The sequence below is a fragment of the Bactrocera oleae genome, chromosome 4 (genome assembly GCF_042242935.1).
Source record: "Bactrocera oleae isolate idBacOlea1 chromosome 4, idBacOlea1, whole genome shotgun sequence".
Lineage (NCBI taxonomy): Eukaryota > Metazoa > Arthropoda > Insecta > Diptera > Tephritidae > Bactrocera > Bactrocera oleae.
In genome coordinates, this window is record NC_091538.1 from 64,432,712 (window position 1) to 64,456,568 (window position 23,857).

A 23,857-nucleotide genomic window follows, 5' to 3' on the forward strand; every position below is an offset into this window, starting at 1 on the left:
GCTGCCGTTTCTGTTGTTTGGTTAGTTTGCTTATGCCTTTACATAAGGCTCGTCATTGAGTTGAATAGTTGGCCGCTTGGTTGGCTGCCTCGTGAGCTCGTGAGCTGGTGGGCTGATGGGTTGGTTAGTTGACAGTATGACTGTGCGCGCCGTTGAATTGTCGGATTGCTGAGAGCTCATATTGCTAACAGTCTGCTTATGTGTGTGTGTTTACGTGTGTTGCCAACATTCGTCACTTGCCACTGCTCGGCAACGTGCAACTATTGTTATTTATAAATGTTTAGATGTAAAGAGCTCTTGCGAAAATCCTTAATCCTCTTCGTATAAATACCCCCTAGTACAAAACCTGCCGAACAAAAACACTATATTGGAGGCACGTTCGCAGCTAAGGTTAAAACTACGCATACATACATAAATATGTGTTTGTGACACCTGAGTTGTTGATACAAATGTAAATATGCATATGAGGTGCCAACACAAATAAGCACACGCACAAACTCGTCAGAGGCACATAAAATGCTTAGCGACACACACACACATACATACATGCATAAATGCGGCAAATATTTCAAATACCAACTGTAAATCTATGTGGGGCATGCGTGTGAAGACACACATATATATAAAATCGTACATATATGTGTGTGTGAGGTTATGCTTGGTACGAATACTATTGATGATGCTGATCAAATAGTGGATTTTCGCAAAAATTAACACATAAAACCTCTCTATCAACATTTGGCATATTCTCAGCAGGATATATTGAGTATATACACAACAGCAACAACGATAGCAAGTTTGTTGTGTTGTCGCTATTTGGAGTTCACTCTGCAGCTTACTTACTTAGCATGGATCAGTTGAGGCCCTGCATTGCCCTGGGATGCAATACTATGCGCTACTATGCTATGTTATGTGCTATGCAGCAAACACCCTATTTTTGACATCAGCTGTGTTTAGTTGCTGTTGTTGAGTTGAAAGCCGTTGTTACTTACAATTGCGGCCATTGCAAGCTAAGCTTTTTCAATGATACTCTACTTTCGTAGCTTTGCAGGTTGCAAGTATGGGTCAAGCGCTTCTCTTCATCTCTTGGCATTTTTACTGCACCACTAGATTTGAAGCACAGTGAAGCTGTGTTTATTTTTAGTGAAATTCGGATTTGGTGAATGTGCTTTGAGGCATAAGCACACGGGTATTTTTAGAATGAAAGTTTGGGCGGATTTAGGCGGTTCGCTTTATTTATAAGGCTTCTTGATTTGAGTTTCAAGCACCATATACTAGGCGTGTTCAAAGGAAATGGTGAATTTTGATTTTTCGCGGGCTATGTACATTCGATTATCGACATTTAGTTTTTGTTATAATCAGACACATACGAGTATGTTTATCATGTACTTGCATTAGGAGCCGATTTCGATTAGTACTTTGTTTTTGACAACAGAAAAGATAATCACGTTTTTGTGTGCTCTTCGATTTTTGACTTTTGAAAGAAATATTTTAAAGAATATCTATTAAACTTTGCGTTAAAATGGAATAAAGTGTTACAAGGCACTTGAAAGGTTGACTGAGGCATTCGATGGCGACCACGTTAACAAGTGAAGAAAACATCAAAACAGCGAAAAAAGTGTTCTTGAAAATCGTCGAGTCAATATTAGAGAAGTTGCAGAGGACGTTGGCATATCAATTGGCACACGCCATTCAATCTCAAATGTTTTGGGCATAAGACGTGTGGCATCGAAGTTTGTTCTGAATCAGGAGTAGTTAAATGACGTCAACCATTTTTTATTCTCCAGATTTGGTTGCGACTTTTTCCTATTCTCAAAACTGGGGAAACCAATTAAAGGAAACCGTTTTGCCACAATTGATGAGATCAAGTCAGAATCGAAGAAAGAGCATTTCAGAAGTGCTTCGAGAATTGGAATAAGCGTTGGCACAAGTGTATTATATCCGAGAGGGATTACTTTGAAGGGGACAAAATAGATAAGTACTTTTCAAAAAAAAAATATCAAAATTCACCTTTTCCTTTGAACACACCTCGTATATGTTTTTATATTAAGATGGATAAATATAGCTTAATGGATGAGGTTGCGAACATTGAAAGAAGTGCTGACATGAGCTGATGTGTTAAAATCTAATCAAAGCAGTTTATAAAATAGTAGGAAGTGTTTTCTTATTGCGGCCATAAACGCTTGTTCATATGTATGTATACATATATCTCTGAATGAGATTAGATAAGACTTCTTGACAAATGCATTAACGATTTGGACCCAAACCCCTTATATTTGTGTAATTACACAATTTTTCAAAGATGAGGGGAAAACTACAAAACCAAATATTGGATTAAGCAAAATTAAGTCCAGAAACAATTTGAGGTGAGTTGTCAACTCCTTACAAAATTTTATATTTTTCTATACTTTTTTGCTTATGAATGTATAAATTTAATGTTTTTGTTTTTGAACCGGAAAAGTAGGGGTAAATGAAAAAGAATATACAATAACAAAACCATTTTTAATAAAGTTACCAGACTTCATTAAATTTAAGAATTTTGGTATTATTTTTTTTTTGGAATTCAAAATGTAAAAGTATATGAAATTAGAACTAAAATTTAACTATAAAACTATTTGAATGGAGTTGCCAGATTACATTAAATTCACAAATTTAACAATAATAATTTTTATTAGAATTGAAAGTGTAAAATAAATGGAATTAAAATTAGATAGACTAAAGAGCATTTCGAATGGCGTTGCCGGGCTACATTAAATTAAAAAAATTTTAAATTTTTTTTTAAAGTAAAAAGAATTACAAAAAAGATGAAATTAAAGAAAGCAGTTTGAATAAAAGTCAATGAAATTAGAAAAAAAATTTAACAACAAAAATATTTTGAATAGGGTTGCCAGACTACATTAAATTTAAAATGTTTAAATTATTTTTTTAGAACTGATAAAGTAAAATTAAATGAAATTTGAAAACAGATTTAACTAAAAAAAACACTTAGAATAGAGTTGCTATGTTACATTAAATTAATATATTTTTTTTATTATTTTACGAAATAAAGTGGTACAATAAAAGTATATGGTTGTAAGTAAAAAAGACAATTTGAATAAAGTTGCCAACACACATTAACGTACAAAATTATTTTTTTTTTTTAAGTCAGAGTTTGAAATAAGACAAATTGCATTTTTGGATGAATGCAGTTTTTTTTCAACTTCAAAATTTATAACATCAATTTTATTTTTACTAATCCAAAATTATTTTTGAAAGAAAGAAAATCCAAGGTTTTAAAATTTACCGTTTTTGAAAAACATAATATACTATAAGATATTTAGGGCAAGGATTTATTAACATTTTAAGTTTTCAAACTTTTGTTCAATACAAGTATATTATTTTGTAGACTGTTCCCAAAAATAATATTTATTTATCGAAATTTACACTCATAAATTAATTAAGTTGACTGACAATGAGAATAAATTAAGGAAAAAAGAACCAAATAAACTTAAACATTTTCACTTTGTTAATTTTTCAATTAATATTAAATGCCTTTAGAATATTAATCAGTCAATAAGACACACATACACATGCTGCTGAACCATCTGCTAATAGTCAAACTGATACAATTTCATGTGACAACACACTCACCTACATATATACCAATATTAACACATTTGCACAGAGTTGTTTGTGTAGATATCTATGTAATATTATGTGCCCGTCTTTATACGCATTCAGATTTATCGAGCTGTGCACACATTTGAATGTGGCGATGGGAAATCCTTTGGATTAAGAATTTGCAGCATTTCGTCGCTACATTCCATACAAGTATATACCTAAAGTATACATATAGAATTTGAGAGAAGCATTCACAATAAACAAAACAGCAGAGGTGAAACGAAGCAATGTGCTGTGGGTGCTATAGTAGATGAAGACTTATGAATGTAGTTGGTGACATCATCGATGAATGACGCTATTGACGATATTGTCAGCGCCAAAATGGCAAGCACATACAACTATGCATGCATTTGTATGTATTACAAATTGAGATGTTGTTGATGATGATAAATGTGCGGGTCTATTGATGGAGAAAAGTAGTGAGGAGATTGTGAGGATTTGTTGAACGTGCAACTCAAAATCGAGTAAGAGTAGTAAGTAGAGATGTGGAAAACTAGTGTGTGATAGAAGCACTTGTTTGAATGCATGCCACTGTTGTAGATATATATGTATAAGTGCTGAAAGTATAATATATACACTACGCAGACAATCACCTAAAAGGTTCAAATTATTTGTTTCTAACGTTAAATAGCATAACCAAGAGATAATATCCTTTATAGGTAGTTACATTCTTATAAACTTGTGCAAGAGTCTAAAAACCTATTCGCTCACATTCTCTTATGTATAGAAATAGATGTATTGTGCTTATGTCTGTGTGTATACATTTGGTTTCTACAAAAATAGTGACACACTTCCAACAATGGCTTCACTTCCACACCAGTATTTATCAATACTAACGCACATGCTTTTATGTAAGTGTACGAGTATGTGTTTGGGAATTTCAGCTTTCGAATTTGTTTGGCTACAGATTAAGGCAGCCCAACAATTCGTGGCAATGTGCAAAATTGCTAGGATAACTCTGACTTTAACACGCTGGCACAGCTGATGGATGTTGTTGGGGTGTATATTTCATGACAACATGTCTGTAATGTTGTTAAAAAACTTGTATAAGTATGCGAAGAAAAGTTGTCCAAATAAACTATAAAAAGAAGGTGGAGCTAAATTGGATTCTGGACGATTGGAATTTAATTTCATTCATATTTCTATTTGAATTGATTTCACAAAACATAGATTTTAGGTACCTAATGGTATGAGACCGATAAAATATCTCTGGTTCTCTCATTTTGTACTACAAACAACATTGAAAGATAGACCACCTTTAGATTTGTGGAGCTCATGGATGAAGCGCCGAAATAATTAATATCAGAGTGAATATAAACAAAACACTTAGGTGTGAATTTTAATATTTTTTTTTAAAGTAAATTTTCAAACTGTTTTCTGACAATATAAACATTTGGTTTTGGGGATTATGGTAAAACAATGTACCTAGAGATTTATATACATACATACATATATCGCCTGTAATTGGCATCAGTGTGCATAAATGATTCAATGGGGCATGGTCAATGAAGAATAATTTTATTTTCAGACAATGCTTGCAGTAGCATTCTCACATCTCAACTTAAACATTATACAAAATTATATTTTCACTTTCTCTTTCATGTTTTTATGAATTCTTACGTATTATTTGTGTTGAAAGCATTATAGTAATTATACAGTACTGTGGCTTTAGCGTTAATCCTTCCATAAGCGCACATAACTCCATATATAGATATTACAATTCTGCAAACGTTACAAAAATTGGCACAAACATACGCACATATACTGAGTAGGCATACGCGTACATACTTTACATACATAACACATACATATAAAATATGTATATAGGGATTTGCTTGTAAGCACCTAAAATCAATATTTTCCTTTAAATGCACATTTTTAGGTAAATCCTTGAAATCCTTTAACAGTACATTCCAAATGAAAATAAAATCAATAACAACAACAGATGGAGAAAAGGCGAATTAAGAGCTTTGCCCTTAAATACAAATCGTTCTGGTTTTTTGTTGAATTTTTGTTTTTGCTTTATCATTTACTGCCGCTTTGGTTTAGCGAGTCGCTTTCATTTACCAGCAAGCACACATTTACCATATAATATATAGGTATATGGTAAACTCAAATATACATATACATGTGCGGATATGCATTTAATTTCGTAGCAACGAATATGTTTGCCTCAAAACCGCAATGTTACAATTTTCATTAGCGTGGCCGATTAATCCCTTTAATCCCTAAGCCGTTTTTGAATTATTTTAATGCCATCGCTTTGTAGCTTCAGCCAGCGCGCCAACGAACACACACACAATTACGTGTATGTATATTTGTTTGTTTGCTTTGTGGCAAGCCTATGTATGTATGTGTTTGTTACTTTATACTAATATATATTAATATTTGCAGCAAATAAAAGGGGTCGCTATTGAAGCCTGTCTTTAGGGAACGTAAAGCAGATCATACTATCATGATATATGTATTTATATGTATGTGTGTAAGTAGAATGTAGGCTGATTTTTATATTTCATGGGTAGAGGCAATTTATTTTAAATCCTCTCTTTGACTACCAGCATTAGTAGTAGATTATCGAAAATTAGAATCAAAATCAATGATTATATAGAATTTAAACATTATAATTCTTGTTTCTGCTTAAAATAATTAAATCAGTATTTAGAATTAAAAAAAGATAGAAACTTAAAATATTTTAAACAGTGTGAAGGGATGATAACTCCTGTTTAGCAATATATGTATATACGTGTATGTTATTACATGTATTGTACATAAAAATTTCTTAATATTTGACTAACTACAACTTTCTAATTTGGCATTATCTAAACGGACTATAGGTGACTAAGCTTTTTCATCTTGAAACAAGAAAAAATGTTAGCTGCGGTTAACGGAGGAAATAATATCCTTCACACTTGCATTTATAACAGTATGAAAGGGTATAAAATGATCTTTATCATGTTTTTGATCGGTCAGTTTGTATGTCAGCTACATATATGCTATAATGGAATGATCTGAACAATTTGCCCGCAGATTGTTGCATTGCCTTAGACATAATTCATGTGAAAGTTCGTTGGGGTATCTTGCAAATAAAAAAGTTTACCATACTAGGATTTGAATTTAATTGATCAGTTTGTATGACTGCTATATGCTGAAGTGGTCCGATGTCAGCGTTTCCCACAAATGAAGAGAAAAGAACGTGCGCAAAATTTCAGATCGATATCTCGAAAACTGAGGGCTTAAACAGACATATGGACAAACGGACAGACAGACGGACTTGGCTAAATCGACTCAGCTCGTCATGTGGATCATTTATACATATATTTTTTTTTAGTTTTCCGACGTTTTTTTCTGGATGTTACCCTGTTTAGGGTATAAAAAAATACAAGGAAGCGACCCATTGCTTTCTGATGAACTTCTGTCTTTAAAGCAATCTTTGACATCAGTCAGAACGTGAGATCGGACTTAATCACAGCCTGTAGTAATGCGAGCCTTCAATCATTGTACCAGGGGTACCACCGTGTCCATTGTACCAAAGATACAACTCTTATCATATGTGAATAAAAAGCCGATCAATTATAGGTTTTGTAGATTCAAGATCCCTGATCATGTAATTCTACTACATTTGAAGGGGCTAAGCCAGTCTGGAACACTAAAAAGTGTCTATTCATATGTATACATATGACTTGCTAGTAAAATGGCACTCTTGTTCAAAAATGTTGCATTTTTGATCGAAAAAATTTCCTGTAAGTTGTATTAAAACTGAATCAAAAACATGTTCATTATTCTACCAATTGCATAAGGTTTTATGACCCTTTTACATATCTTAAACCAGCCTAACCCGTTAATAATTTGTGGGTAAAATTTATCCAAATTATTTAACTGTTCTATCTATCTAACATATATAATGATAGGTCTCTCAAGAATATTCTGCCTTTATATACATTGACATAAATACACATACGATTATGTATATACATATATTCCAAGTACACTTTGATGAATGCTTATTGCATAGGATTTAAGGATTTACCCATTGTATGGCTCCACATAGCAAAAACACATGGTTTCCGAAGACATACCTACTTCAATTACACATTCACTACAGCTTTGATTTCTTGTCCGTCCACCACCTTTGCACGCACACTGCTTGACAACGACTAGTCGCATATCCGAATTGTCTGTGATTTGATCAAACGAGTGTGAATTGTTATTATTTTAATGAAGTAGTGAAGAAGCGTACGTGGGGAGACAAACGAGTAACTAATCCTTAGACAAGCATTGGAAGTATTTGGAAATAAATAATAATAGGGTTTGCAAGGTTGCGCTTAAGCAAGACAGAGAAATTACCAAAGCGTAAAAGCAAAGCCAAAAAGGGATTATAAATTTTATTGCGTTGAATACGCAGACACACTTAATATGTATGTGTGTAATAATATATATATATACATGTATTTTATTTAAGCTGCTACATGTATCATTATAATTGAGGGATAAGTGTGCATATAAATTTGTGGATAAGCAGTCAAAGGAAATCCGGTTACGCTGGGTATGTAGTTGGGTTAGGTGTGTGTATATGAGTCGTTAGAATTTATAATAGAGAAAGTGGTTGCTATAAGACAGATTTAAGGCAACTAAATTTTAGATATTTTATAAATGGAGCATGGCTGAGATTTATGCAGCAGTTCAGGCTGTTAGCTTAGATAATATGAACAAGATATTGAATGAAGAGAGAAAGAGAAGATTAGAATGGTTCAGTAAAAAGAGCACCAAAGTGAATTTTTATTTTTAAACACATAACTAGAAATTTCTTGATATTTCTATTTGCTGATAGTAATATGCAAAAAACTATAAAAATTTATTAGGTATTACAATTAAGAATCATATCTGTTAATTATAATACCTTCAGATTTGCTGAAACCCCCTACAAAAGATATAACAGGCAACTTGATTTTGTCCCGATATGACTTTATTTCGTATTAAATTCTGTAAAATTCATTTTACACTCTGCAAAAATTAATGCATAAAAAAAATAAGGCTAAGCGTTTTAAAAAAGCGTATCGAAATAAACTGCAGTACTTAATATAAGATTATCGCTTGAATTTGTTATATAATAATAATTTGTTGTACTCACAATTTAATTTCGCTGGATCAAATTCACGTGCTCGGCTTTCCAATGCCGACGGCGTCGACGACAACAATTGCTCCGCCTGTGAGGGAACACCACCAACACCGGAATGCAGTGAACCCGCGACACCGCTCGCCATGCTGCTGGCAACTGCATTTAGCGCAGCTGGTGGCAAGCAACTAATGCTACCAACCAACCCAGGGTTGGTGCCAACAACAACACCACCACCACCACTGCCGGAGCCGCCACGTTCATCACGTTCCAGTAACTTCGGTGTGGCCGCCAATGAGGCATTCTGACTAGAAGGTGTCGAGGAAATGTGCCGTTCATTATCTGCGCCCAGCTGTATTGTGGCATTCGGTGAGGTGTTGGCATCTGTAGAGCGTGATCGCACAATAGCGCTATTGGCGGCGCCAACACCCAAGCTAGCAGCCAAATTGCCGAAACGCGGACTACGCGCCTCATCATGTGCGGCAAGTTGTTCACGTAGCTGTTGTTGATGCTGTTCATGCAATTGTTGTTGATGTTGCTGCTGTTGTTGTTGTATATGTTGCTGCTGTTGTTGTTGTTGCTGATGTTGCATTTGCAATTGCGCCAATTTGTCTTGCACACCTTGCAACGAGGGGCGTCGTCGATAATTGGCAGCAGCCACAGCACTCCCACCACCTTCATCGATATTTGCGACAGAAGCAGCAGCAGCTGTTGCGCTGCTGCCGCTACCGATGCTGTGTGGTGGTGACAAAGAATGCTCTTTCTTCAGCGCCAGCTCGGCTAAACTGGCGGTACCGGTGGGTTTGATGCCCTGCGCAGCGGCCGCGGCTGCGGCATTAGCTGAAGCGGCTGCAGCAGCGGCGGCGGCATTTGCAGCGCGTGTTAATGCCAAGGCTTGACTCTGCAAGGAAAAGAAAATTCATATTTTAAAAGCTTAAAAATAATATTTAAAATAAACAAGTGAAACATTTTGATTATTAGAAGACTTATTCTTTGCTGCGGCAACAAGCACTAATTGTGCGTTATTTAAGTTTTTATTTACTCAAATAAATGTACAAATAATTTATTGTCTTGCTACTTTTGGTATTTCTCTACTTATTGTTGATTTATTTCTTTTAAGCAGCGAATTTCTCCTGCCTATCCACACAACTATATCTAAATATATGTATATATTTGTTTTGGTGATTTTCAATATTGGTTTTGGAAATTTTCTGCTAATTGTTCAAACTATCGAACATTGTCAGTGCGACGGCTTTATGAGCAATCACTGCTTGAGTGGCAAACAACCCAATTCTGTCCAATTCTGCCACGCTTGGTTGCTTGAAAGAGCTGCTTGTATGTGTTAGTTTTTTGAAAAAAAAAAGTTCGCTACTGATCGTCACAATCAATTTCATGATCACCAATGAATAGCTGCTTTGCACGTGTCATGAATATATATACACACCAACGTAAATATATGTATGTACATATATATTTCTATATAAGTATCTATCATTGCGATGATTGTCACTGTGATTGGATTGATTTACTTACTGATGATACTTGATTTGTTTGCCCATCAGCGCAGAGCTTCTAATGATCGACAGACAAGCTGCGGCGCTTGATTGGCACAAAGTTTTCTTTCGTCTTCTTTTCATTGTACGCTTTTTCTTTATTAAAGAAATATATATATATATATATATATATAGAAATAAATAGCAGCTTTTACTCTTAAATATATTCAATTTAGGTTTTGAAAATCTAACGCGCTGCCAGTCGGGCATAGTGCCCTAATTGAATGCCTCACATGTCTCAATCGTACGATCAGCGTGATCACTTTTCAGCATTTAATTTATTTATTTACTTTTCTCATCTATCACACACTTCTGGCGCATTATTATTATTGTGCTTCTTTCACTGTCATTTTTTGCGCTTTCACGCGTAGCTAAGTAAATACATGAGAACGTGTGCTTATTGGCTACAAAGCTTTATTTATAGCCTTTTTTTTAGCTTTCTGCCTCTTTGTTCTGCACTTGTCATTTGAATGAAATCAAAAAAATTCCATTAATAATTTTATTAGCGAAAATGTAATAAAGTGTTGGAAAAGTAGCTGAATTCGTTATGCATTGCAGCGCAATACATAGTCATTTCATTCAACGGTTATTTCAATAAAATTTAAAGAATCGCTTTGTTGCGCAGTTATCTCCGCGATATACAGATTTCTTGTTAGATCTAACTTCATTAATGATTCCCATGCATTTACTTGTGATCTTTGGGTCAATTGCGCACAAAAAAAAAAATAAAACGAATTCTACTCGAAAGTATTCCAATTATTTTAATTGCGAGCTTATGTCTTGGCTTGAAAGATATTTGTTCTTTGCTAGTACTGTACACTATCACTTTTTATAATTTCTGAATTAATTGTGTATTTACGTACATGATATATGTACATGATCGTTGAAGATCATCAAGCTGCATACCGTAGAGTTTAAATAAGATCAACGTGGTTCAGTTATAAGCATTCAACAACATAATTAATTGTAACAAATGATCACAGAATTATGAAGATTGTCAATGTGAAAGTAACTACAGAACTGGAGGAATATTGAATGGGCGAAAGAAGCAAACTTATGTGCTATCAGGGTTAAATCTTACAAAAAGCTGTAAAATGAGCTTAAAAGCTCCGAAGGGCAGTTTTCCGTTTTTTGAAAGCAATACAAGCTTCAAGTAGATCATAATAATACTTATTCAGAAGCTCCTACTACCTTCCTCCAAGTCGCATATTCACAAAGAATTTTATTCCAGCTACCCTTCTCCAAATCTCTCTTAAATAGGGCCTAAAAGCTCCGAAAGACTATACCATGCTTTTTAAATTAAACTATCTAGTCTTGAGATTATATAATAACACTTAATATTCATACATAGTATACGATGAATATATAAAGTAGGTAGATAAAAGAAAGGTCAGAAATACCATCTGATCAAATTTGACTTGGACTGGTCCATTTAAGCTGCACGCACCGAATCGATAAACTTTTTTTTTTGATATTATTATATCCATATGTCTGGCAATTTTTATCATGGAAAAAAAATTTACCAACGTGTTTGTTTGAAATTTAAGGTTTCCAATGGAATCATGGCTACGGAATTGTCGAAAATGTTACAGAAGGGTTTAGTGGAATCTACTTTATCACGAACATTAGTACAATAATTGTGTTGTACAAAACAATCAGTGAAAGTCGTGAAATCATCGAAAACTTGCTTCATATATGAGTCGTCGTTAATGTAGATAATTTCGAAAAGGGTATAGAAGGAAATCGTCGTGTTGGCATCAGAGATATAGCAGAGGATCACACCATTTCTTATGGGTAGACTCAAAACATTTTGATTTATGATATTATTTATATTGGATATAAAGCGAGTGAATACTAGACTCGTACCAAAAGACCTGAATGCGGCGTAACATTCCAGTATAATTGTGACTGACCAAAGATGAAACGAAAGTCATAGCTCAGCCACCGTATTCGCCATATTTTGCTGCCTGTGACTTTCATCTGTTTTCGAAATTGAAAAATGCGCTTCGGAGATCATGCCTTGACACCATTGTAGCCATTCAAATTCATTCAATTAATGCTCTGAAGGCCATCCCTGCCGAGGCTTATAACAAATGTATGGAAAATTGGATAAATCGTTGGCATGAAAAGCTTCTTCAACTAATGACAGTTCTAATAAGTCACACCCAAAAGAAGAATTTATAAAGCAACAATAGATTGTTTCTAAAATTTTCAAATATGCTTGCTGCAAGAAAAAATATTTCTATAACTCTTGGTTTCAACTCGCTAGCTCTTGAACTGCTGACCCACTGAGCACATTCTCGAACGACTTGATTATGAAAGTTGGCGCGATAAAAACGCCTATTTTTGTTGACTGCGTGATTTTCTTAAAAGTTTACCTCTTTTCTTATCAGATTTTACAATTATGACAATGCTTAGTAATTTTAAAAAAATTTTATTCAGTCCGTATTACCCTGCTACACCTCATTTCAACCGATTGCCACACTCAATTCTTATGAATTCAACACTTCATTGTGAATAGGTTGCTATCGGTAAAATCTGCATAAGATCTTGCTGTTGATCCTGCGGATAAACATTAATCACTACGCCGAAAAATACTTCAATCAAGTTAATGTTAAACCTTATTTCAAACACGCTGCATAGCTCAGGGCCAAACTTGTCAAATAAAGTCGGTTGCTACCACGACCATGCGACGGCTAGTGTGGGTACTTCGGATGGCAAGTAAGCCGGTATTTACGTTAGGCGGCGCGCAGGTCGGTGGCGGAGAAGCGTGTACTGAAATTTAATAACGCAATTTTCTCTCAGCGACTAAGTCTTTCAGCATACACATGCGCTACATAATTTTCTGCCAGCGAAAAGGCAAAAAAGCAAAACAACAATAACAAAAAAGCGCCAAACGAAAAGTATTTTTTTCATACACATTCTCTCGATTTATTTCTGCAGGGCTGGCAGCCCGCCGCAGTACGTCAACTTCTTTTCTACAGTAGCCGCATCAAGTTAGCGATCAACGACATCAAGTGATCGATCTCAAGTTATAATCATCTTTCCGGCAATGAAACAGCAGAAAAAAAACACCAAGAGCCCAGCCAGCAGGACGTCTGATGAGGGAGCGACAAGTGCTCGGCTTGCGTTTTTGGCAGTTATTATTGCTCGCAGAAATTCATTTACGCTTTAATAAAAATATATACCACCCTTTCAAGCGCACGGGCTTACGGGCGCACAGGCATACAGGCGGTAATGGCGCTGTGACTGCTCACTAGTGATCATCGGCTGGGCACATTTTGTTGGCATAGCGGTGTATTGTCGTCCGTAGTCAGCGTTTAGCTGGAGGCGTTAAAATTTTTACATTGATCTGTTGGAATTGCAGCCGCTTTCATTATGATTTAGCTTGATACATCAAGTCCACGTGAGGGGCGAGAGACAAGAGCGTACGGTCTAAAGTCATCAATGGACGGGGATACAGCTACAGACAGCTACCGTTGCTGATGCAGATGAAGTTGATTGAAGCTCAGCCCGCGACAATCATGTGTATGACGTTGTAGTGTGGTGGTGTGTGTTCGTGTGTAGTGACTGGCGACGGGCACATGTCAAGCATCATACACAAATTGACGAAAATTCGATCAAAATTTTAATTGATCGCCCTGCAGTTATGCTGAAATTGCGATCAGCACAAAGCTGCCACGGCCAGCTAGTGAGCCAGTCGGTCAGTTTGGTGTATGAATAAAAAAGTGGCCTGAGTAGAGTAAGCGAGTGTTTGGTAGTTGATCAAAAAGTTACTTACATATGCCTGCTTGTATGTACCGTGCCTGGTGCTTTGTATGTTAGTCCTGAGTAAGTTGGTTGGTTGGTCACTCACTTGATTGCTTGCTGTTGGCGTTGGCTCAACGCTGGCCAAAGGCCATGTAGTGACTGTGATTATGTTAATATTAGCTACTGCATCGATTTTGATTATACAGAGTATTTACAATAATGAAAAAGTGGCACGTATACTGGTATGTAAGTCAATGCGTATTATTTGGTGACCGGAAATTCGAATGCTAATGGCAAGAAAAATGGGCTGATTTTAATTTAAAGACTGAAGCGATATATTTACCCTTTATTCACGTCAAGGGAGATTACTAAAGCATTCCATTCGGTTGAAATGTGTAATCCTAATTAACTTGATTTGTAGGGATCTCGAAAAAATTGGGGTAGATAAACGCAAGTTTTTCGTAAAATTTAAAGGTTTAATTTAAAAGTAAGTGAACGATTCCGTTCCTGTAATTTTGATGTTAACGATGCACTACGCCCTGGAAGACCACTCGAGTTAACAAAAATAAACTTGTGGAGCGTAATAGCAACAAATCGATCAATTTCTAAAGCGTATGCATCAGTCGTGGTCGTGGCCAACGTTAGCCAAGATAAAATTAACGGTCTGCAAGATTTTTCTATGTGTTTCGCGAGATTGGTAGGGAATAGTATAAATTGCTACGACCAAATAGGAGCGGAACTGTGTTCCATCAGAACAAAACCAGGCAACACATATTGATAGTGACTCGCCAGAAACTCCGAAAGCTTAGTTGGGTCGTTCTTATGCATCCAACTTATTATCTGGATCTGGAACCAAGTGATTCCTATCTGTTCCTGTCTATGACGAATGACTTTGCTGGTGAAAAATTTGACTCAAGAGAAGCTTGTGAAAACCGACTGGCTCAGTTTTTTTTTCAAATAGCAGCGATGGTTTTTATAAAAGTGGCATTATTAAACTACCTTCAAAATGGCAACAGATGAGTAACAAATATTGAATTTTTTTATCAGCTATTTTATTCAATATAAAATTATACAAAAATTATGTCCAGATATTTTCGACGAAAAAATCTTCTAAATCAAATTATAAATCGTGTTAATACTTCAAACATCCAGAACTACTCGGAAAATATAAAAATTAATTATAAGTAATAGCTTGAACGAACATTTTACAAAGTGTCCCAGACATGTTGAAGGTTGAGGAATGAAGTAATGAATGCAACGGAGTAGAGACTCGTCCGATCAGCTTCATTCTTTTGATTATTTATTTCATATATTTATCATAAGCTTGTTTCACTTTTTTTAATTAAAAAAAAAAAATATTTAACAAGGATACAGCGAATATCTCGCTTGTGTTCACAATTCTCAAATATTAAAAAACCTTATGCCAACCCAAAGGCATAAAGAAGACTGAGCGATACTCCATCCAGCTAAATAGATGCATTCAATCCAAAAATTAAACGCGCCATATTATCTAGACTGAAGTGTCATAACGCCAAATATGTCAATGTCGAGAAAAAGTTGCAGCAATTTCAAAAAAGAAACAACAACAATAAACTACAAATCCAATAAAAATCAATCTGGCTGCAACTGACAAATAACTTAACCAAACCTGATGGTAAGCGTAAAAAACCCAAAAAATGCGTGACAACAACAACAGCAGCAACGGCAACGCAACCGATGTAGCGCACATCAATTAGTAGGCAACCGCAACATGGCATTTTCGGTACCAAAAATCTCAAATAAACTTAACAACAATAAGAACAACCAGCCAACTCAAGAGTAAACTACAATTTACTAAAAATCAAGTAGCAGCTTCTGTACGAGTACTTGCCACAAAATCCAAAACAAAAAAAAAAAAAACTAACCTCAAAATAAAGCATTAAGCAAGCAATATGTATAAGAAACCAAAGTTAAGCCACCACTAAGGCCCACAGGAATGTACAAATGTTGCAACATGCATAAATACAAACATACGCTCATATGCCATCCGTCTCGACATCAACATGAACATCAACGCCGTTGATCAGCGTAAATTGAAACTGTTGTCGAAGTTATGTATCTTGCCAAAAAATTACTATACTAACTATTATCCTTGTTATTGTTGTTGTTGCTGTTGATGTTGTCTGCTTTGGTTGACTCTTTTTGGATTGGCATGATGACTACAAGTTGACGTTTGGCTGTCGTCGCGACGTCGCTTAATAACACACATCACAACAGGTAGTCGTCGTGGCCCCTTTGAAAAATGCAACAACAACAACAATAATGATAAAATATACACATTGCTACATTCTACTTAAAATATATGTTTGTGTATAGCGAGAGACCATGTTGCAAGAACGCGTAGTGAAGCATGCACCATCGAAAATTTGGCACAAAAATGCAATCCCTTGGTGAAGAGCTAATGCAATGCATATGGCTGGTATCCGCTGGTGTGTGCGTGTGTGTGCGAAAGTATCACCAACACTGATCTTAGTTATGCAACAAAGCTACATTTGCGCATATGCGTAAATTACCTGCCACAATGACGTTGATAACGTTGATCGAAGTCTACATTTTATCGAATGAGTCTTTTAACGATGGCTTCTTCAAGAACACTAGAGTATACAAGTATTCTTATTCAAGAACCTATAAATCTATAAATCAATCTCGAATTTTCAGTAAAGAGAAATGGGCAGCAAGCCCGAAAATACTTTTTGAAATATAATTTAATTCTGAGATGACATACCTAAATAACCAAATTATAATATATTAATAGCAAACAATTTAAATTTAAAAATAGGTGGTAGTTGAAACGAAACCAATTCATTAAATCTTAATAATACTTTCATATATACATGAGAAAGTCTCCTCACATATGGTTGTGTGTATCAGTTTCAACATAGGAAACTTACTAAAAATTGTGGAAGTAAAACTTTGCATCTAAATTTAAATTTTAAAGCCTTTTTTTTGGTGAAAAGTTCATAGAGTTCTAAACCTCTTGATTTTAAAAATATATCGAATAGTCTTTTTACAAAAGTTTTAAAATACTGCTAAATGAATATTTGAACAATAAAAGGCCTTTGGCAGACAAACATTTGGTCTGTCAACGAAGAAACAAAGAATTTCGATAAAATATTTTTCAGAAACAAAGATTATGCTTTTTCAGATCTTCAAAACGCAACGTGAAGGTTGAAGATTACCTTCTAATTATTCAAAATGTGATGATTTTCGTAAAAGTGGCCGATAGTGGTAGTAGTGAAATGATACACGAATCGGAACGAAATTGATCCATTATCTAGGGTCTGTTACGGTAACTATTCTGCTTGAAATTTAATGAAAGAAAGCTTTTTCGCATTTTCCTGTCCATAGCCTTCTTTATTAAATCCTTTTAATTAAATTATTATTGACGTGATTTGTATACTCTGAACAGGTTGTCACGAAGTTTGTAAGCTATGAACATAAATGATCCGCATGATGAGCAGAGTTGATTTAGCCATGTCCATCTGTCCGCCTGTCTGTGTATAGGTATACGAACTAGTTCCTCAGTTTTTAAGCTATCATTCCGAAACTTTTTTATTCGGCGAGGTATCTTCACGAAATTTGATCGGAATCATGTTATTGTAAGGTACCTTTGTATTTGCGAAAGGCATTACAGCTTCGGTGCAAACGAAGTTAACATTTTTTTTTGTTATAATTTTTGTAGTACTTTAATGACTTATTTTAACAACTTTCAAAATCATATGTATTTCCTTGATTGGCATCGATAATTTGGGAAAAATGATTAGGTTCTTGATGTTGGATGGAATTTCTCATTAGCATATCATACTCATACTCATACCTCACACTTATAATGTCGACATATTTTCATATTTGTTATTATTTTATATATGAATATATTTTTCAGTAATAAATATTAAATAAAGCCACATTGCAGTGCGCACTAAAGATTTAGTTGAAAAAAGTCTTGTATAATATGCGCATCCATATCCTTTTTGGTTCAACAATAAATAGCAAGTCCGTTTTTATGGCATTATGCACAGAGGTATATAGTATATATATATACATAAAGATGTCGACGGCATACGTGTATGTCGCGCTCAGCACGATCATCTTGTGCTACCGGAGTTTTTAATGTGTTTTAATCATCGCGCGCGCATCTTGCTCGCCCGCAGTAGCAATCGGCAGTGACGATCATAATGATGATGATGATGCCTCAACGATGCTGAAGATGAGGCAACAAGAAGACGCACTGTCTGCCTGTTAAATATTTTTCAAAACACATTTAGAGCCGCGCTGTGATCGTGCACGTGCAACACATACTTGCAACGTATACGAAGAAATGCAGAAATATTGCTGCATATTTGTGTAAGTGTGTGTGTGTGTGTATAGCACTTATACGCAGTCGGTGATTAAAATATGATCGTCTGCTTTTAATACTGCACTTTGGCGAATGTATTATATTTACATCGATTATTTGATGAATTGTTGCATTGCCTGAGACATTTATTGAATGTGTGTCAGGCACGCATACGCAGGCATGTGCTGTGCTGGTGAATGCCATAAATAGATGGATATTATTATGCAGTTTGATTATCGTCGATGCGTTCACTTTTTCTGCAGCTTTTCGCTTACGCTCGTCATAGTATGTGTGTAATATGTGTTAGTGGCGAGTGATGAAATGAATTACTTTATTGTTAAAAGGCAATGGAAAATTGGAATTTATTAAATTAAACGAACAGATTGAGTTATTGAAATTATATTTGCCATTTTAGGGATAGCAAAGATCACTTAGGATCATAAGTGGTAAGAAAATGGTGGCGGTGCAATTATTATATTGGAATGGTGTTAGTTTATGTAAGTTGATTGAAAAACGCTGGAAGCGAAAGTAAAATGCGAATATCTAAAATATTTTTATATGGTCTAACAAATTGGTTGCAGTACGGAAAATATGTGTACAACACATTCCTCTGGCACTTCGGTGAGCTGATTTGTATTCTGTTTTGAGAGTGACTGATTATATAACATTTTCGTGCGTTTGAGGTTAGATGAGTTCACAACTTGAGGTTCTTTATTTAATATTTTTTAAGATTTTGAGAAAACTAATTTCTATTAGAAAAACAGATAATACTTTAACTTCGACTAAATTGAAACCATAATAAATTTTACAGGAACATATCTCATATACGTTGAATAAAAAATTATAAAAAAATTGTATCCTAATTTTGATAGGTAATTTTATATAGAAGGTATATGCTGTAGTAGTTCAAGACTGTAGCGTTGTCTCAGATAATAATATACACCAAATTTCGTGAAGATATCTCTTCAAATAACAAAGTTTTTCATACAAGAACTTGATTTCGATGGGTTAGTTGGTATGACAGCTATATGCCTATATAGGTCCAATCTGAACAATTAGTTTGGAGATTGTAGCCTTGTCTTTAAAATTAAGCCATGCTAAATTTCGTGGAGATGTTTTGTCAAGTAAAAATGTTTTCCATACAAGGACTTAATTTTGATCGTTCAGTTTGTATGACAGCTATATCCTGTAGTGGTGCGATATAAACTTTTTCGACAGATGAGCAACTTCTTTGAAAGAAAAAGGCGTCTGTCAAATTTCAGATCGATATCTCAAAACTGAAGTATAAATTCGCGTATATACAGACAGAGCGATAGACGGACATGACTAAATCGACTAAGCTCGTCATGTCGCCACTTTAGTTAGAGTTACAGGAATTACGACGCTAAGCTTTACTCGAAGTATCTGTAGAGCTCGCAAAATGTGTTGATGTTCAATCTCCCCATCCCATATTCACTTTACCAAATCAAACCTTACTCGCTCTCTACAACATTTCGTTAATTTCTTACTCGCATTGAGAAGGTGCGTAGAATGTAATCTTCTTGCAGTCTATTTACACCATTTTTGAAAAATATTGATAATTTTTGCAAAATTACCAGAATGCAGTGCAAGTCAATGGCAATCGCTTTGCGCATGCGCGATAACGAACATACCAAAGCGTACGAAATTAATGTCAGACAGTCGGATAAGTGTGAAGAGCATAAAAATATTTTTTTAATTCAAAAATATAAAAGCAGCAAAAAATTTCGAACTCTATAACTCGATTACATACAAACAGAAGTAAAAGCAATTGTGGTCGAAAATGAGCGCTGGTGACAGCCAGCATAATTAGGGAATGCAATGATATATTTATATATATGTATATATATATATATATATATATCGGTGCATAGCGGGTGCATAATGCATGGAAAGAGTAGCCTTTGGTTAACTAACGCAAGCGGGCTGGAGCTGCCTCTTGGCCAGTACACCACGAACGACGGCACCACACATTGGTCAATTGCCAATGGCACAGCTTCTGTTTTATGATTATTGTTATTATTATGAATGCCTACAATTGGACATGAACAGACCAAGAGCCCGCACATACACACACACACATGCCAATGCATACAGTACGCACAAATATGGTTGCAAGCAAACCAATCATCAGCTCGAGGCAGCGTATTCTTAAGCAAAGCCAGGAGATGATATGTTGCAGCATAGCATAGCATAGTGGGTTGAGTGAATTCCACTACTGAGAGAAGCGAAATTTGTATGCCACTGCATTTTGACCAAAAAATAAATAATTAAATGTTCGGCACAAAGTGATATTCACTGGAATTGCTTGTTCGGTCATAAATATATGCTTTCCGCTTTGTGTGTATGTGTGCGTTTGTGTTAGTTGGCAATTTGGCAAAATTCCTGTTGCAGATCAGGTCGTCTGACATTCCATCTTGTGTTTTTGATGACGTTGATGATGTCGAAGTTGGCGCTGTTGATGACAGACGCGCGCCTCCGACAGACAAGCAGCAACAAAAAGCAACAAGCTATTGGTAGCTTGTCAACCCGTTTCCACGCCGGTTAGACGCTGCTTATCTTTGTATAACACCACGGCGTACCTAAGTTGGCATGTACAACTCCCTTCAAAGTTTTATGTGTTTGCGTGTGTTGGATTTTTTTGTAGCTGCAGATTGCAGATCTTGCTTGCTTTGCCGATATTGGTTTTGCCAGATTCATGCAGCGCAAGCGCAGGAATGCAAACGCATTTTGATTTTTAATTATTTTCAATCGATGATCACAAGAGGATCGTCACAAGTACAAGACAGGTCTCAGGCAAGCGAGTATATGGCATGCGATCGCCAAATTGAAGCGACGCAGTGCGATCTGTGGACAGATTTGTACAGCAGTTTTTTTATGCTGACTACTGAAAGCCTGCTAAAGACGCCATGACTTTTGAAACACTTAATCATAAGCTGGTATTGCGGTTTTTATTGCGTCTAATTAAAAACCGCACAGCCAACACGATCGCCAATAAGTCTGGAAGTGTTTTTCTGCGGCGCCCTTTAAGTAAAAGCAATGCTAAAACAAATATTTCAAATCAACTGCTAATACGCATAGTTAACTTATAATTTATAAACAATAATCGGTGAAAAAAAAATTACCACAAATACCGTAGGTGATCGTGTCAAATCCACTCAAATCATCTTGCACGCAATTCAACTAAAATGTGTTTAAGAGGCGTATAAAAACCATGCCACCCAATCCCAAAATCCTTAATACGAAAGTGGCATGAGAACTTCAAGCTGGCAAGAGAGCAATAATCAGTGTGTTTAGCAGCGCAAAAACTACCGCACTAAGGTACGAACAGACATAATCTCAGACGCAGTGGAATGCAATGCGATCAGTGCTCGTGTAAGCTAACACAAACAAAAAAATATATACTATATATATACATAACATAAAACAGAATTCTTTGCGCGTTTGCGAAAAAATATCGGGTGGCTGGTGTTTTGCACAAAAATGTTGTACGCAATGCGTAAGATGACGTTCCTCCGTCGAGCCGAACAAGACGCATGATATATGCGTACGAGTAAAAATCGTTAATTTTCCGATAAAGATCACAAGATTGACACTTTTTACAGCAGTAAAAGCAGCAATTGGCAAGTAGTCAGCCAACCCAACAGGCAAGCCAGCGATCAACCAATCAGACGCAGATGAGAGTAGCAGGCGTTGAGGCACAGGCGGATAGTGGTAGCAGACCTCATTTGACAGTTTGCGGCAGGTACATATGGTAGACATGCTCTGTTGTTGTAATGCATGTAAAATATTCTGCTGAAGGCATGCAGTCGCGCGGTGTGCAGCAGTTGAGTACGATAAGTGAATTTTCGCACTTCATAAGGCCAAGCAGGGCGCTGACGATACTGATGAGCAGTTGTGGCAACTCAGATGGAGTAACAATTTCGCGAGCGTTAAGCTATGTCCAAGCATACCAAAAATGGATGGTGTACAAGACAAGAGCTTGAAAGTTCTTTTGTGATATGAAGTGAAAAAAACAATGAAAAAGCATTTAAATAAGAATAAAAAATAAGTATAAATAAAACTAAATGAATTAACGAAAGGTTTGGCGAAAAAATCTCCCAAAACGGCCCAAAAATTGACATAAGCGAAAATTCGCTACAAAACCAATCGCAAGGGACTTACACACGTACACTATATACAAACAGCGAAATCGAGCATTGAACGAATAAAGCGTACAGTGCAAGTTAAAAATTAACAATCTATATGATGATTGATCGTATTTTGTGACAAACAGTAGCTGATTGCGTGAAAAACGCTAAACAAAATTGGCATGCAGGGCAGATGAGTTGCAAAGAGTCGCTGACATAAAAAAAGATAAGATAGAGACGAAGCAAAGAACTGGATTGAAATTGGTTGTAGAATCCTTTATGAATATCACGATGATAATACTAAGTCTTAGAAGCAACATACATAAAGAATATGCTCATTGCTGTCGGCAGCATAGAATGTCTGCGATTATGCCTCCTTTGATTTTGGGGTTGCCCATCCTGTGCTTTTGAATATTTCTATTTGTTTCAAAGTTCTTTCTGCCTAAGTATTCATAGTCAGGACGTTTTCAGATATGGAACTGTTTATGCGCTTGCGCTTAAGTACTATAATTTTCGCAATCACTTCCACTTTTTGCTCTCAGGGTTTACTCACTGTTAAAGGTCTTACTACAGTAATAGTTTCAAAAAATTTTATTGCGAAAAAATTTATGTTTTTTGATATTTTTTGCAAATCATATCGAGACTCAGCTAATTTAAAATATTTATGAATATTTGAATTTATGTTGGTCCTTGATTATTAATATGTAATGTATGCTATACTTTTATCTGTGAGTGATTCTACAAATGCAAAACTAAGCAACTAATAGCTATCTTCGATTAGTGAATCGAACAAACTACACCAGCTGTTCAAACAAACTGACAGTACTTGCGTTGAAACCTTGCCCTAACATGTTCTCTTACGCATACGGCATTTGGTTTTGCCTCTTTATTTGATAAAGAAATACATCTTTCCGCGCCAAAAAATAGTTAAGTAATCTCTTAGAGCAGCGACCATACCTTCGTTTTTTATAAACAATCCTTATTTGTTTCAAGTCTTAGATTTTCGAAATCTATAAAGAAATAATTGTATAATACCTTTTGAGAATATTTTGTCATGTGAGCCATTCAAGATGGTAAAACTAAAATATATGAAATAAAACTTGATATCATTGAAGATAGAGGTTATATCACTTTGAAGTATACAGGTTAAATTAAAGGCGATTTTTAGGAATAAAAAAAAAACGTACTGTATCACTTGTTTCACATTTTTAAAACATATTTCTGCATATTTTAAGCGACGCGTAAGAATAGCGTGTTG

The 23,857-nt window shown here is 35.4% G+C and overlaps 1 protein-coding gene across 1 annotated transcript in view; it reads right to left on the bottom strand.

Moving 5' to 3' along the window:
- dve (SATB1_N and homeodomain domain-containing protein dve) overlaps nt 1–23,857 on the bottom strand; it is a 138,020-nt gene that overhangs the window by 58,804 nt on the left and 55,359 nt on the right. The window contains exon 2 of the mRNA XM_014248112.3: nt 8,789–9,674. Within this exon, the coding sequence (XP_014103587.3) occupies nt 8,789–9,674 (886 nt within the window). The remainder of the gene's footprint in view (nt 1–8,788; nt 9,675–23,857) is intronic.